General features: G+C 39.2%; 1 protein-coding gene across 1 annotated transcript in view; it reads left to right on the forward strand.

Annotated features, from left to right (window-relative positions):
- The window catches only part of ROBO1 (roundabout guidance receptor 1), a 257,295-nt gene extending 242,460 nt beyond the window's left edge, over window positions 1-14,835 (forward strand). The window contains exons 27-29 of the mRNA XM_081326225.1: window positions 2,798-3,106; window positions 8,343-8,536; window positions 12,746-14,835. Of these exons, the coding sequence (XP_081182351.1) occupies window positions 2,798-3,106; window positions 8,343-8,536; window positions 12,746-12,760 (518 nt within the window). The 3' untranslated portion in view covers window positions 12,761-14,835. The remainder of the gene's footprint in view (window positions 1-2,797; window positions 3,107-8,342; window positions 8,537-12,745) is intronic.
- Window positions 14,836-15,606: the final 771 nt, after the last annotated feature.

The following is a 15,606-nucleotide window of genomic DNA, read 5'->3' on the forward strand; positions in this document are numbered from 1 at the left end:
CAAATGTATTATTATTATTATTATTATTATTATTATTATTATTATTATTATTATTATTATTATTATTATTATTATTATTATTATTATTACTATTATTCAAAATATGTTAGTACTGAATTACTTTCCTCTTAAATTGAATCAGCATTTTATTATGTTTCTTCCCAACATAGTTAGTTACATTCTACAGTAAAAGGATAATTGTTATGTAACTGAATTTTGCAACTTTATTTTGCAACTAAATTATATAGAACATGGAAGTGCTACCACAGATTAGCTGACAGATGAATGTTCTCACTGAGCTTTTATGTATTTTGAGAGCACCACTCATTAACATGTGAGAGAATAGCCTATAAAAGACAGAGTCTAAGTTTACAGTATGGGTATGGGTAGGTCATTAGGTTTACAGTATGGGTAGGTCAATTCAAAATGGTGCTCTTCTGAAGATTTAGGGTACAATGTTTTTAATGGCTGTGTAACTGAATTACCATTAAGTTGGCAAATGTAGGTTGATATCCCATTTATGGCAGGCAGCAGCTAAGGGAGACTAATATTCAATTATTACCACTTACTATTACCAACAACAAAGCTAGCAAAAGTGATAGTATTCCAGCTGAGCTATTTAAAATCTAAAAGATGATGCTATTAAAGTGCTGCACTCAATATACGAACAGATTTGGAAAACTCAACAATGGCCACAAGATTGAGAAAGGACAGTTTACATTCCAATTCTAAAGAAGGGCAATGCCAATGAATGTTCAAACTACCATACAATTTCACTCATTTCACTTGCTAACAAGGTTATGCTTACAATCCTACAAGCTAGGCTTCGGCAGTATGTAAACTGAGAACTACCAGAAGTACAATTTGGTTTTGAAGAGGCAGAGGATCTAGAGATCAAATTGCCAAATTTTGGAGAAAGGAAAGGAGTTCCAGAACAACATCTATTTCTGTTTCATTGACTATGCTAAAGCCTTTGATTGTCTGCTGTACAACAAACTATGAAGTTCTTAAAGAGATGAGACTGCCAGACCACCTTCTGTTCTGTACCAGCCTGCTACTGGCCCTGCAGATAAGGCAGGGACAACCCCTTTTACAAGAAGGCAAGAGGCTGGAACCAAGCCTGCCAAATTTATTAACATAAAAACATAAACAGAGCAAAGAGAGCAAACACGAACCATGAAACAGGAACTATTCAAACGGTTGCCTTCAGCAAACCAGCCCTCCCACGCATTCCCCTTTTATGCAGTTCAGGGCATGGCTTCTCTCTGCCTCCTTCCGAGGTGCCCCATTGCCTTCCTCTGTTTACTCCTGATTGACTGCCTCCTGCGTCGGGCGTCCTTGAACAGGGCCAGCTGTGGGTCATCTTCATCCACTCTGTCAGGCACACACAGCTGGGTCTGTGTCGTGACCAGGTGGGAGGGGCCCGGCTGAGGGCTCTCATCAGCAAGCTCTCCAACCCCCTCAGCAACCTCTCCAACACCCCCCTCCTCCTCCTCTGAGTCGTCCGACCCAAATGCCGAACCCACAGGCTGACCCTGAATCACAACACTTTCTCTGTCTCATGAGAAACCTGTATGTGGTCAAGAAGCAACAGTTAGAGCCAAACATGAAACAACTGATTGGTTCAAAATAGAGAATGGAGTACAAGACTTTATATTGCTGATTGCTGGGAGAAATATCAACACTCTTAGATATGCAGACAATACCATTGTAATGGCAGAAAGTGAAGTGGAACTGAAGAGCTTTTTGATGAGGGTAAAAGAGGAAAGTGCAAATGTTGGCTTGAAACTCATCCAATCCCATCACTGGCAAATAGAAGGGGAAGAAATGGAAGTAGTGACAGATTTTATTTTCTTTGTTCTGAGATCACTGCACACTGCAGCCTAAAAGTTAAAAGACGCTCCTTGGGAGGAAAGCTTCGGCAAACCTAGGTCACATATTAAAAAGCAGAGATATTACCTTGCTGACAAAGGACTGTGTAGTCAAAGCTGGGGTTTTCAAAGCTGGGGTTTTCTAAGTAATAATGTATGGCTATGAGAGTTGGACCAAAAGGAAGGCTGAATGCTGAAGAATTAATGCTTTTGATTTGAGAGTTGCTTGGATTGCAAAGAGATAAAATCAGACAATCGTAACCTTGACTGTTCTTTGGAAGGACAGATACTGAAGTTGAAACTCAAATACTTTGGCCTCCTAATGAGAAGAGAGGACTCATTAGAAAAGAACCTGATGATGGCAATTATTGATGGCAAAATGAGAACAGGGTGGCAGAGGGTGAGATGGTTTGATAATGTCATCGACACAACATGAATTTGGGCAAACTGTGAGAGACAATGGAGGACAGGGGAGCCTGGCTTGCTATGGTCCATGGAGTCACAAAGAGACAGACACAACTTAGCAAATGAGCAACAAAAACAATAACTGGATTTTATGTACTTACTCAATAATACTGCATACTTTAAATACATTTAAAGACTTTAAGTACATATATATATATATATATATATATATATATATATATATATATATATATATATATATATATATATATATATGTGTGTGTGTGTGTGTGTGTGTGTGTGTGTGTGTGTGTGTGTGTGTGTGTGTGTGTATGTGTGTGTGTATATAAATGTATATTTAAAGAATATGACTCTTTAAAGTACATGACATTCATAATCTGGATCTATAGTTTTACAATCCGAAAGCAAATATTTTAATGGATCCTAGGTGAGGCATGCTTAATAAATGTGTTCTTAGAATTTGTTACATTGAATAATTTTCCTTTTTCTCCCATTTGTAGATCTACCACCCCCACCGGTGCCACCTCCAGCTATAAAATCTCCTACCGCCCAGTCCAAATCTCAAGTGGATATACGGCCTGTGATGTTGCCAAAGTTGTCCTCTATAGAACCAAGAACAGAAAGAGCAGTTGAAAGAAAAGGAATAGGCTATAAGGGAAAAGAAGGCGCTGATGGCTGTCAGCATTCTGATATGTGGACATGTTCAGGGGAGCGTAGAGAATCACAGGAACAGCCAAGTGATAGCAAGTTAAGAGGAAACAAACCAGCAAGACGAGATGGCACACCAGCAAAAACACATCTTCTCCCAGGTGAATTAATACATTGATTTTATTTCCAATATTTATGAATGGCTATATTGTATGTTATCACATAGACACTAAAACATACTTCACACTGACATAAAACTTTCTAGGGGAATTATGCATAGCACAATATCTTAAATCTTTTATTATATAAAAGTACAAAACACTATTCAATAGGAAAGAAATTCTTAAACAATTGAAATCCCTTATAAATCCTAATTTTCTTAGATTATCTCTATGAGTCATCTGTAACACAAGTTCCTATTTTCCCGACTTCTTTAAAAGCAATTATATTCCTAGAAGCAAAAAAACAAGAAAACAAAGCACTAAAGCAGATTCAGCCCTTTGGTAACAATGTGCTAGGATAACAAAATGAGAGTTATTTATCGTGCACCTAAGTGGATAATGAAGAAAACAAATATTGAACAAGAAATCATTGATATGTTAAGCCAGCCTGTTTTTCCAGAGCAATCAGTAAGGTCTACAGTAAAAATCTCTACAGTCCTCAGTATGTTATCCTATATCCAGGCCAGCTCTTGATATCAGTTAATTTAATTTAATTTAATTTAATAATATTTCTATACCGCCCTTCTCCCTGAGGACTCAGGGCGGTTCACAGGGCAAGAATAAAATACAAAGTTACAAATATTAAAAAGAAATTAAATAATTGCCCGATTTTAAAACAATTGATATATTACAATTATAAAACCCCAAAGATAATATTAAGAATACAAGAATAAAAAACCCCACCAATCCCCCATCAGGCTAGGCCGGCTTGTACAAACAAAAACGTCTTGAGATCGCGACGAAAGGAGCGAAGATCAGGCGCCATCCGGAGCTCTACCGGTAACTGATTCCATAGTTCCGGAGCGCCCACAGAGAAGGATCTCCCCCTGGGGGCCACCAATCGACAATCTCTGATCGGTGGCACCCTGAGGAGACCCTCTCTGTGGGAACGCACAGGGCGCAGGGAGATTGATGCCAGCAGCAGGTGTTCCCTGAGGTACTCCGGCCCCCTGCCATGTAGGGCTTTGAACACCATTACTAGTACCTTGAATCTCACCCGGAAGGCAACTGGTAACCAATGCAGCTCACGGAGCAAAGGTGTAACGTGGGAGTATCGGGAGACTCCCAACACAACTCTCGCGGCTGCATTCTGTACCAGTTGGAGCTTCCGGGTGGTCCTCAAGGGCAGCCCCATGTAGAGAGCGTTGCAGTAGTCCAGACGAGAGGTCACGAGCGCATGAGTGACCGTGCATAAATCATCCCGGCTTAGATAGGGCCGCAACTGGCGCACCAGGCGAACCTGGGCAAAAGCCCCCCTAGTCACAGCTCCTATATGGTCTTCCAAGGTGAGCCGTGAATCTAGGAGGACTCCCAAGTTGCGAGCCCTATCTACGGGGGGTAATAGTTCACCCCCCATAGCAAGAGGTGGAATGTCCGAATAAACCCGGGATGAAGGTATGCAAAGCCACTCAGTCTTGTCGGGGTTGAGTTGAAGTCTGTTCCTCCCCATCCAGACCCGAACCGCCTCCAGGCAACGGGACACCACGTTGGCATCACTGGGGTGGTTTGGGGTCGAAAAGAAAAGCTGGGTATCATCTCGCATACTGATGATACCCAACTCCAAAACCACGAATGATCTCACCCAGCGGTTTCATGTAGATGTTGAACAGGAGAGGCGAGAGGACCGACCCTGAGGAACTCCACAAACGAGAGACCTCGCGGTCGACCTCTGCCCTCCTGCCAACACCGACTGCAAACGTCCCTGGAGATAGGAGGAGAACCACTGTAAGACCGTGCCTCCCACTCCCAATCCCCTGAGACGCCGCAGCAAGATACCATGGTCGATGGTATCGAAAGCCGCTGAGAGGTCTAATAGGACTAGAACAGAGGAATGTCCCCTGTCCCGAGCCCTCCAGAGATCATTCACCAGCGCGACCAATGCCGTCTCCGTGCTGTGCCCAGGCCTGAAACCCGATTGGTACGGGTCTAGATAATCCGCTTCATCCAGGACCAGAGGGAGCTGATGTGCCACCACACTCTCAACAACCTTCGCAAGAAAGCGAAGGTTGGAGACAGGACGGAAGTTAAGTTGAACATGAAACAGCGTAGTAGAAATTGAGTAAATTAGATAAATGAACACCAAAGCAAGATGTACGTGACAATGGGTTAGGATGAAGAGAAGTCGTTAGGAAGTTATTCCACTATTTTGTATCTTTTACTTCATAATTTATGTATTAGTGGCAAAAAGCAGGTGGCAAAACGCTGCTGAATTTGAAAGCACTGTTAATGATTAATTTATTATCTTCTAAAACAGTCTTTAAAATATTAGGGAAAAACTGTGCATTGATTAATGATTCATAGAATTGTTGAGTTAGAAACTTCACAATATATATCTTTCTTAGTCCATGTATTTATGTCAGTCATAAATCTTCATTTCATAAAACTAATCCTAACAAACATCCATCTAAATGTCTGTTGGAATCACTGTATTTAAGATAAAATGACAGTTCTGGAAGTCTGAGAACTAAGTAAGGTTTAGATTGACAACTATGTATGGTAAAATATGAGGCGGCACAAATTTTTATTCAGTAAATATTCAAATTTTGAATTCAAATTCCATTCTCTAATATGAACAGCTGTTGGTAGCCAACGGCTGTTGATAGCCAGGCTTCAACTCAACCCTGACAAGACTGAGTGGCTGTACGTACCGGCATCTCGAGATATTCAGAACATTCCATCTCTTTCTATAGGGGGTAAGTTATTACCCCCCACAGATAGGGCTCGCAACTTGGGAGTCCTCTTAGATTCACAGCTTTCCTTGGAAGACCACATAACAGCTGTGACTAGGGGAGCCTTTGCCCAGGTTCACCTGGTTCGCCAATTACGGCCCTATCTAGACCGAGATGCCCTATGTACGGTCACTCATGCACTCGTGACCTCTCGTTTAGACTACTGCAATGCTCTTTACATGGGGCTGCCCTTGAGGACCACTCGGAGGCTCCAACTGGTACAGAATGCAGCCGCGAGAGTTGTGTTGGGAGTCTCCCGATACTCCCATGTTACACCTCTACTCCGTGAACTGCATTGGCTCCCAGTTGTCCTCCGGGTAAGATTCAAGGTGCTGGTAATGGTTTTCAAAGCCCTACATGGCATGGGTCCAGAGTACCTTAGGAATCACCTGCTGCCAGCGTCAACGTCCCTCCGTCCAGTGCACTCCCACAGGGAGGGCCTCCTAAGGGTTCCGCCGTTCGGAGAATGCCGTCTGGTGGCTCCCAGAGGGAGGGCGTTCTCTGTGAGTACGCCTGACCTATGGAACCGTTTACCGGTTGAGCTCCAGATGGCTCCCGACCTTCGCTCCTTCCGACGCGACCTAAAAATATATCTGTTTAAGCAATCCGGTCTGGTCTGACGGGTTCTGTTTTAATTATTGTTTTAAGATAACTATCTTCTGCATTTGGGCAAAAATAGGGTTTAATTTGTTTTCAATATCTGTATTTGTGCATTCTGTTATTTATGTCACTGTTCACCGCCCTGAGTCCTTAGGGAGAAGGGCGGTATACAAATCAAATAAATAAATAAATAAATAAATAAATAAATAAATAAATAAATAAATAAATAAATAAATAAATAAATAAATAAATAAATATTGCAAATACTGAGATAAATAGGTTACTGATCTCAGATTATAACTATTCAGAGGTATAAATATATATTACTTAGTATACATACACACAGAAAGAAAAACATTGTTTCCCCTCACATTACTCATGCGCTCGTGACCTCTCGTTTAGACTACTGCAACCACTTGAGGACCACTCGGAGGCTCCAACTGGTACAGAATGCAGCCGCAAGAGTTGTGTTGGGAGTTTCCCGATACTCCCATGTTACACCTCTGCTCCGTGAGCTGCATTGGCTCCCAGTTGTCTTCCGGGTGAGATTCAAGGTGCTGGTAATGGTCTTTAAAGCCCTACATGGCATGGGTCTGGCGTACCTTAGGGATCACCTGCTGCCGGGATCAACTTCCCTCCGCCCTGTGCGCTCTCACAGAGAGGGTCTCCTCAGGGTGCCACCGGTCAGGGGGAGGTCCTTCTCTGTGGGCGCGCCGGATTTGTGGAACCGTTTGCCGGTTGAGCTCCGGATGGCGCCCGACCTTCGCTCCTTCCAACGCAATCTGAACACCTACTTGTTCGAACAAGCCGGCCTGGCCTGATGGGTGATGGGTTTGGATTTTAATATTGTTTTAGTGCATTTTAACTTATTGTTGTTAGTTTTGGGCACTTTGTTTAATCTTTTTTAATATTTGTATTCTTGTATTTTTATATGTTTGCCCTGTTCACCGCCCTGAGTCCTTCGGGAGAAGGGCGGTATACAAATAAAAATATTATTATTATTATTATTATTATTATTATTATTATTATTATTATTATTATTATTATTATTATTATTATTATTATTATTATTATTATTATTATTATTATTATTATTATCTCTCTACCTGACACAGAAAGACAATCCATTTTCAGAGAAAAATAACTCAGGGTCACTATGTTGATATTGTTTTTGCTATTGTGTATGAAGGGATAGGTGTGTATGATAAGGAATTGTCTACCTTATAGGGGTAGCACTTGTTGCATTGATGTAATCTCAAACTCCGATGGCTCAGTCTTTTTTCAATGGTGACACACTGCTTTATCCCTGGTGCTGTACTGTATCATCTGGGCCACATAGACTAATTATGTCAAGAGCTCAAATTGCCTCAAGTACAAGAGGTCAACCAACAGAAATGCCTACCGTATCACAGAAAATTTACCCAAACATGCTACAGAATTCAACAGGATTCTGATCAACATGACCAAAATAAAATTGAGTGTACCCCTATAACTCCGTAGATTAGAACAAAGCAACCAGTCATGCTATTCTGTGGAGTCCTTGATGCTGTCTACACAATTAGCTAACAATGCACTGAATATGTTACCTAGTCAGGCAATGAAACATCTACAGACAACTAAGCTCAAGCAGTACCAAGGCTTCCACAATTCAACCCCAAGCTACATATATATTCTTCTACTGATACTGTACAGTATTCTGTATCACTAATGACAATTGTTTTTTAAAGAATATGGTCTGTAATGGTCCATTTTTTTTGTTCCAAATTTATTCCCTCCTCGCCCCTTTGTAGAGGTTGAACAAAGCATTTTATCTAAAGGATTACTAACATATGTACATATCTTTTTAGAGGATATTTTGCCATACTGTAGACCAACATTTCCAACATCTAATACCAGAGATCCCAGTTCCTCAAGCTCCATGTCATCCAGAGGATCAGGAAGTAGACAAAAGGCAGAACAAGCAAACTTAAGTCGAAGGAATATTGCAGAAATGCAGGTATTTGGAACTTATGAGCAAGGAGAAGATGAAGATGATTTGCAGGTAATATGAGTTTCAGTAATTAGTAGAAACATGAAAATCTTTGTTGAAACCTAAAGGTTTATCCTCCAAGCAGACATTCTTTAATTGATAGTTTAAAAAATTATAGAGTTATGGTACAAAAACTATAATTATAGTTGTACTGTAGCTTCATGTTTAATCCCTAGTAAATCTATAAAATTTTGGACTTCTTTACAGGCTTTGCTTTTTATTATCAATATATGATATAGAGCCTGAAATGTATAATTATGTATCAAATAATCATAAAAAGCAAGGCATCGAAGACCTTTTACATGTAAATATTATATTAGAGCCATAATTACGATGAAGTAATTATTGTGCTTCCTGATTAAAAGAATCATTTGAAAACAAAAATCTAATTACAGGTAATTCCTTGACTTATGATCATAACTGAGTCCAAAATTTCTGTTGATAAATGAGACATTTGTTAAGTGAATTTTGTTCCATTTTCCAACCTTTCTCGCCACAGTTGTTAAGTGAATTATTGCAGTTGTTAAGTCAGTAACATGGCTGTTAAGTAGCTGGCTGGCTTCCCCATTGCTTTTGCTTGTCAGAAGGTCGCAAAAAGTGATCACATAATTCCACGATCCTGCAACAGCCATAAATATGTGTCAGTTTCCAAGCATCTGAATTTTGATCGCATGACTATGGAGTGGCCACAATGGTCATAAGTGTGGAAAAATAGTCATAACTCACTTTTTTGGACTTCTAATGAAGACATGGCCAACACCTGAAATACCCAGAAAATCTCCTCTTTCTGGACTGTTGATTTTTCCAACTTAAAAACAGAAGGAATAGAATTTGACACTCCTGGATTAGAGAGAGTCCCAGAATCATTCCTCAAGATCCTCCAATAACAGCAACAGTCTGCAAGCAGTTTTAGAAGCCGTGCTTCAGAATAGCTGGTGAGCTGAAGCTGAGGGGGGCCAGCAGCTGAAATCACATCGTTGTTGGATAAAACAGGCATTTTGGAATTTATTTTTCAAATGGGCAATAAGCTGTACACTTCATTTCTTAATCAATTTATGCGACTATTATCTTTATGAGCTAAAAGAGGCTCTCTTTAGTTACCATTCCTTTCAAAAAGGAAGAGGGTTTCTGGAGGCAGCCAAAATAAGGAAGCGTGGAGTATTTTTTTCTATATAAGGATAAAAGTTGTGGTGTTTAATTTGCTACTTTTAAAATAATCTGTAGGCCTGTGTTGCGTGGTGATGATTGAAATTTTCCAATTTTCATGAACTCTGGCTAAAAAAAAGAAAGGGAAAAAACAAAATAAAGAAATAAATAACGTTTTTGACCACTATAGGGAGCTAGTGAATCTGTCATCAGGGAAATTCCCAAAAATTAGTAATACCATAAATCACTTAGGGTTCAAAGATGGTAACTATACAGAGGATATTAAAAAGAATATTATCAACCCACTGTGTCAATCCTACAAATGCAGGACAACACAAATAACCTAACTATACCTTTGGAATATAAATCTGATACCAGTTTCTATTATGGTGATGATGGCTTAATATTAATCCTCCCAGTGTAACTGAAACAAGACTGTCAAGTAAATTCACAACTCTTAAGAGGTCAAGTCCTGGATTTTTTCCTCATGGATACTAACAAGGTCCAGAACTCTTTGAGAAAAAAAAAAGATATGATAGACATCTTAGAGATGGAAACTTCATTCTGCGAGGATTTGCTCCAAGTTAATCTACAATGTCTAACACAGACATGTCAAACACAAGGCCCGGGGGCCAGATCCGGCCCATGAAGTGGTTTCATGCGGCCCGCGAAGCCATCCTGGAAACAGTGAGGGAACGGCCACCACTGCCTTGGCCCTGGCCCAGAGACCCTCCTCCTGCCAGAGACCCTCAGATCTGTCCCACTCCTGCCCAGGCCCCCATAGGCACCCTTGATGCGAACAATGTACAACTGGCCATGCCCACCCAGTAGGCCATACACACTCTAGCCACGCCCACCCAGGCCACACCCATATGGCCCCCTGAGGGCAACCGCAATGCTGATGCGGCCCTCAATGAAATTGAGTTTGACACCCCTGGTCTAACAGAACAATCTTGAGACTTTTTTATGGATATACAGTAAATAAGGCTGAGAACTTCATGGAGAAAAGAGATTTGATAGTCACCCTTGAGAAGAAAAGGATTTCATTGTATGAAGACAACCTGGATGGAGTGACCTAAATTTAATGATTTAATTAGTTAGGATGGATTTTTATAAGTTTGATATATGTATTGAAAGAAAGCATTAAGATAGCTTCATATGTGTAAAATGAGTTTATAAATGCATGTCCTCGATGCTGTGAAAGCTCTAATGTAGTTTTGAGTTCTGGGTTTAAAATGAAGAGGGGTTTTTTTCCCCCTTTATAATATAATACTTACTGTGGCAAGTTCTTAAAGAGATGGGAGTACCAGACCATCTTATTTGTCTCTTGAGAAACCTATATGCGGGCCAAGAAGCAACAGTGAGAACTGGACACGGAACCACTGATTGGTTCAAAATTGGGAAAGGAGTCCGGCAAGGCTGTATACTGTCGCCCTGCCTATTTAACTTATATGCAGAGCACATCATGAGAAAGGCAGGGCTAGATGAATCAAAAGTTGGAATTAAGATTGCCGTAAGAAATATCAACAACCTAAGATACGCAGATGATACCACTCTAATGGCAGAAAGTGAAGAAGAACTAAAGAGCCTCTTGTTGCGGGTGAAGAAGGAGAGTGCAAAACTTGGGTTGAAACTTAACATTAAGAAAACCAAGATCATGGCATCTGGCCCTCTCAATTCCTGGCAAATAGATGGGGAAGAAATGGAGGTAGTGACAGATTTTATTTTCCTGGGCTCCAAGATCACTGCAGATGGGGACTGTAGCCAAGAAATTAAAAGACGCTTGCTCCTGGGGAGGAAAGCCATGACAAATCTAGACAGCACACTAAAAAGCAGAGACATCACCCTGTCAACAAAAGTGCGTATAGTCAAGGCTATGGTCTTCCCAGTTGCAATGTATGGCAGTGAAAGTTGGACCATAAGAAAGGCTGAGCGCCAAAGAATTGAGGCCTTTGAACTATGGTGCTGGAGAAGACTCCTGCGAGTCCCTTGGACTGCAAGGCGATCAAACCGGTCAGTCCTAGAGGAGATCAATCCTGACTGCTCTTTAGAAGGCCAGATCCTGAAGCTAAAACTCAAATACTTTGGCCACCTAATGAGAAGGAAGGACTCACTGGAGAAAAGCCTAATGCTGGGAAAGATCGAGGGCAATAGAAGAAGGGGACGACAGAGAATGAGGTGGCTGGATGGAGTCACTGAAGCAGTAGGCGTGAGCTTAAATGGACTCCAGAAGATGGTAGAGGACAGAAAGGCCTGGAGGAATGTTGTCCATAGGGTCGCGATGGGTCGGACACGACTTCGCAGCTAACAACAATATAATACTTGAGTATTGTTTGAAATTAGTAAAATATCCAAACTAGAAAAAGTGATTTCTCCCTTTAGGAGAAAAACAAACAAACTGCATTTATATAGAGGATTCCCTTAACATGAATTATGATAAAGGTTAATAAGTCAATATAAGTATATATTATTCCCCACATCAAAGAGAAGCAGCGATGGTCAAACTGATTCTTTTATCCAAAGAAGAATATATCTAATCCTGTTTCTGTTTTGAAATTGCTTTCAGATTTTGCCCTTGCAATGAAAAAAATAAATGAAATCTTGATTTTGCTTTTGCTAATTGAATAGGTTTATTGTTATAGAAATGATTTGTACAAACTGTTGTGTAAAAGTAAAAAGTTGCGATTGTAATGTTGTTATCCTCTACTGTGCTCAGGAGAGTTGGCAGTTGGTGTCTTTTTTCTTTCTTTCCCCCTTTACATTATCTTTTTTCTTTTCCCTCCCCCTTCTCCTAGTTTTCTATTACTTTTTAAATTTCTCTTTGTATTTTATATTTTGATAAACCAATAAAACTATAAAAAAATTCGCTTTTTTCAGTGATGTCATAACTTTAAATGGTCACTAAATGAACTTTTGTAAGTCAAGGACTACCTGTATGTAAAAGAATTTTTAAAATGTACACAATGTTTTGACTGCTTCTTATATTTGACTTTTTTATACATATAGTTTCTGAAATGGGGCATAAAAATACTTTGGGAAATATAATGCATAGTAATTTTTGTTATTGCTTTACAGGAGACCGAAAGCTGAAGAAGAGATGTACTGTAACACATTTCTGAAACTCAATCACAAAGATATCACTTAAGATGCCTCAAGTCTGATGATATTTGATGCCAGAAAGAATAATGTTCAGTGCAATCAGAACGAACACTTGTTCATGTTTTTTGTCTTATTGTCAGAATCTTTATTTTAAGAATCTTTTAATTATTAATATCCCATGTTTATTTTAGGTAATGGAGAGGGTGTTTGATCTGTCCATGAGACCAATTAAGCTGCTTTCTTTGGTGCTATGTTTTTGGACAAAAAAAGAAAGTTATTGTTTTCTTTCATTGGAAACAAAGCTGTACAACGTAGAGAGGTCACCAATTGCATTTAAAGGTAAAGGTAAAGGTTCCCCCACACATGCGTGCTAGTTGTTTCCGACTCTAGGGGCTGGTGCTCATTGTTTCAAAGCCGAAGAGCCAGCGTTTGTCCGAGGACGTCTCCGTGGTCATGTGGCCGGCATGACTAGACGCCAAAGGCGCACGGAACGCTGTTACCTTCCCACCGTAGTGGTCCCTATTTTTCTACTTGCATTTTTACGTGCTTTCGAACTGCTAGGTTGACAGAAGCTGGGACGAGTAACAGGCACTCTGTTACACGGCACTCAGGATTCGACCCGCCAAACTGCCGACCTTCTGATCAACAAGCTCAGCGTCCTAACCCACTGAGCCACCGCGTCCCAATTGCATTTATAAACCCTTATAAAAGGAGTAGTCCACCTGATACTTTCCAGATGTTTTAGATTAAAACTCTCATAAACCAATAGTTAAGAATTATGGGTAGTATTATCAAAATTCATGAGGGCACCAGGTTTTCCCCACCTGGTATAAACTGTCACTGATAAACCAATAAAACGTTGCAAGTAATTACATCTATGCAGAAGACACAATGTTATTATTCTGGCTGTATTGCTGTCTGGCATTGTACTATTTTCCACCAGTCATATCCCTTTGTTATCAAAATACAAATTTATTCAATTTGGATTATGGTGGCATATAGTGTAAATACATAAACAGTTTTCAAATTGCTTTAGTAATTTAATTTGTCTAGAGTCTAAGCCATTTAATCATTGCATTCTTTACTGCAAGTGTTCTTTAGGATAGGAGGAAAGCATGTCAGTGAGACCTTGGCAGTTATGTTACAATTTATGTTTATCAGAAAAGTCAAGCAGTTGTTGGCCTCAAATCAACTAAAATAAATAATTTTAAAATAATTTTAAAAAGCAATGGACATTTTAAACAATCATTGAGAAAGATATCAACCCGACTGGCCCAAATCTCAGACTTTATAGTGTCAATTTACCTTAATTAAAAAAAAGTGCCACTTAATGGTTGTTTGGTTCTTGGGGTTTCTTTGGGGGAGGGTTTGTTTAATTTTTTTAATGCACTGTTTATCTTTTTTTTTTTTTGGTTTTAAAAGCACAATCACTAAACTTTATTTGTAAAACATTGTAACTATTAATAGTTTTTGTCTTACTGTAAGATGCTAAGACTTTGTGTTCTTTTTTCATACTTTGTTAATGCTCTGTGTTTGTATTGGAAATATTTGAATGCTTCACAGATGTTAAAGGTAGCAAAGCTTAAGAATCGACCAGAAGCAGAACTTTATATCATCTTAAGGATTTTAAATTCTTGACTTTGTGGTGGCTTATTTTGACATTCAATTTCCACAGAAACAGAAATAGAGCCATTAGTTCCTTTTGAAATTACAGGATGATGTCCTCTGTAGATTTTTATTATCTTTTTTGTAATTATAAATATATTTTTTGTCATCAATGCTAATGGAAAACTGTATTTGTTTATGGACAATTTTCAGGCCTAGCCTCATCAGGAAAAAATAAAAAAATAATACTTTGGTATTTACTGAGGGCTAAAAATAATTCATTTAGTCAATTTTTAAGAAAATGTTACCATAAAAAGAGTGCAGTACTGAGGGAACAACCCATGTGATTGTTTTTCATTATGTTCATGTAAAAAAAATCCATATTTTAGCCATAATTTTGCATACCAAGGAATCAGTAATCATAAAAGTATTTTTTGTCACATTATTTATTAAAAACATTCTCAATTACATCATTTTCTTGTCAAGATCTGTTTTCTCCAGAACTTCCTTAAAAGCATTCTTATTGTATTATTGGGTACAAAATAAAATAGTCATTTTTATTGTGAATTAAACACAAAAAGATGTAATGTTATAAGCAACAAAATATTACAATTATATGCTCAGAATTTCCACAAAAGCTGACTTTACAAGAATAAAGCTCAGTTGGGGATGATTTATTCTGGATTCTCTACCCAAAGGGCCAATTTACTCATATTGGAACCTTATTGGATCTATTAGTTCTAGGCCACCTAGAGATAAGTTTTATTAGCGAGATAAATTTTATTAAGTCTAAATGCAGCACTGAAAGCAGTCATTCAGTTATGTGGAGTTAAAAAACAAACCCCAGTTTGGTTTACTAGAGAATATGAGTCCATCCCACAAATCCTCATTACTGGAAACTAGAATAAGAAAGTTTCCTGCAAGAATGCCTTATTTCTCGCTGGAATTTAGTATGATTGGTCACTAATTTTGAATGTTTCCAGGGGTTTATTTTCAACAGATCTGAGTATTTTTGAAATAGTTCTGATTTGAATGTTCACTACAGTATACAAAATGATGTTCTTAGAAATATTATTAGGAAATAATTTTGTTTGAGGATATGACTAATGGGTTTCCAGCCAGTGACCTGATCAGCAGACATGTAACCAAGCAATTGATTTCTGGCAGCCAGCTGATCAATCTGACCAGCATGGACAAGATGTGTGGCTTCCTCCTGCTCTCTGCCATGGGAA

The sequence above is a fragment of the Vipera berus genome (assembly GCF_964194415.1).
Source record: "Vipera berus genome assembly, chromosome: 4".
Lineage (NCBI taxonomy): Eukaryota > Metazoa > Chordata > Lepidosauria > Squamata > Viperidae > Vipera > Vipera berus.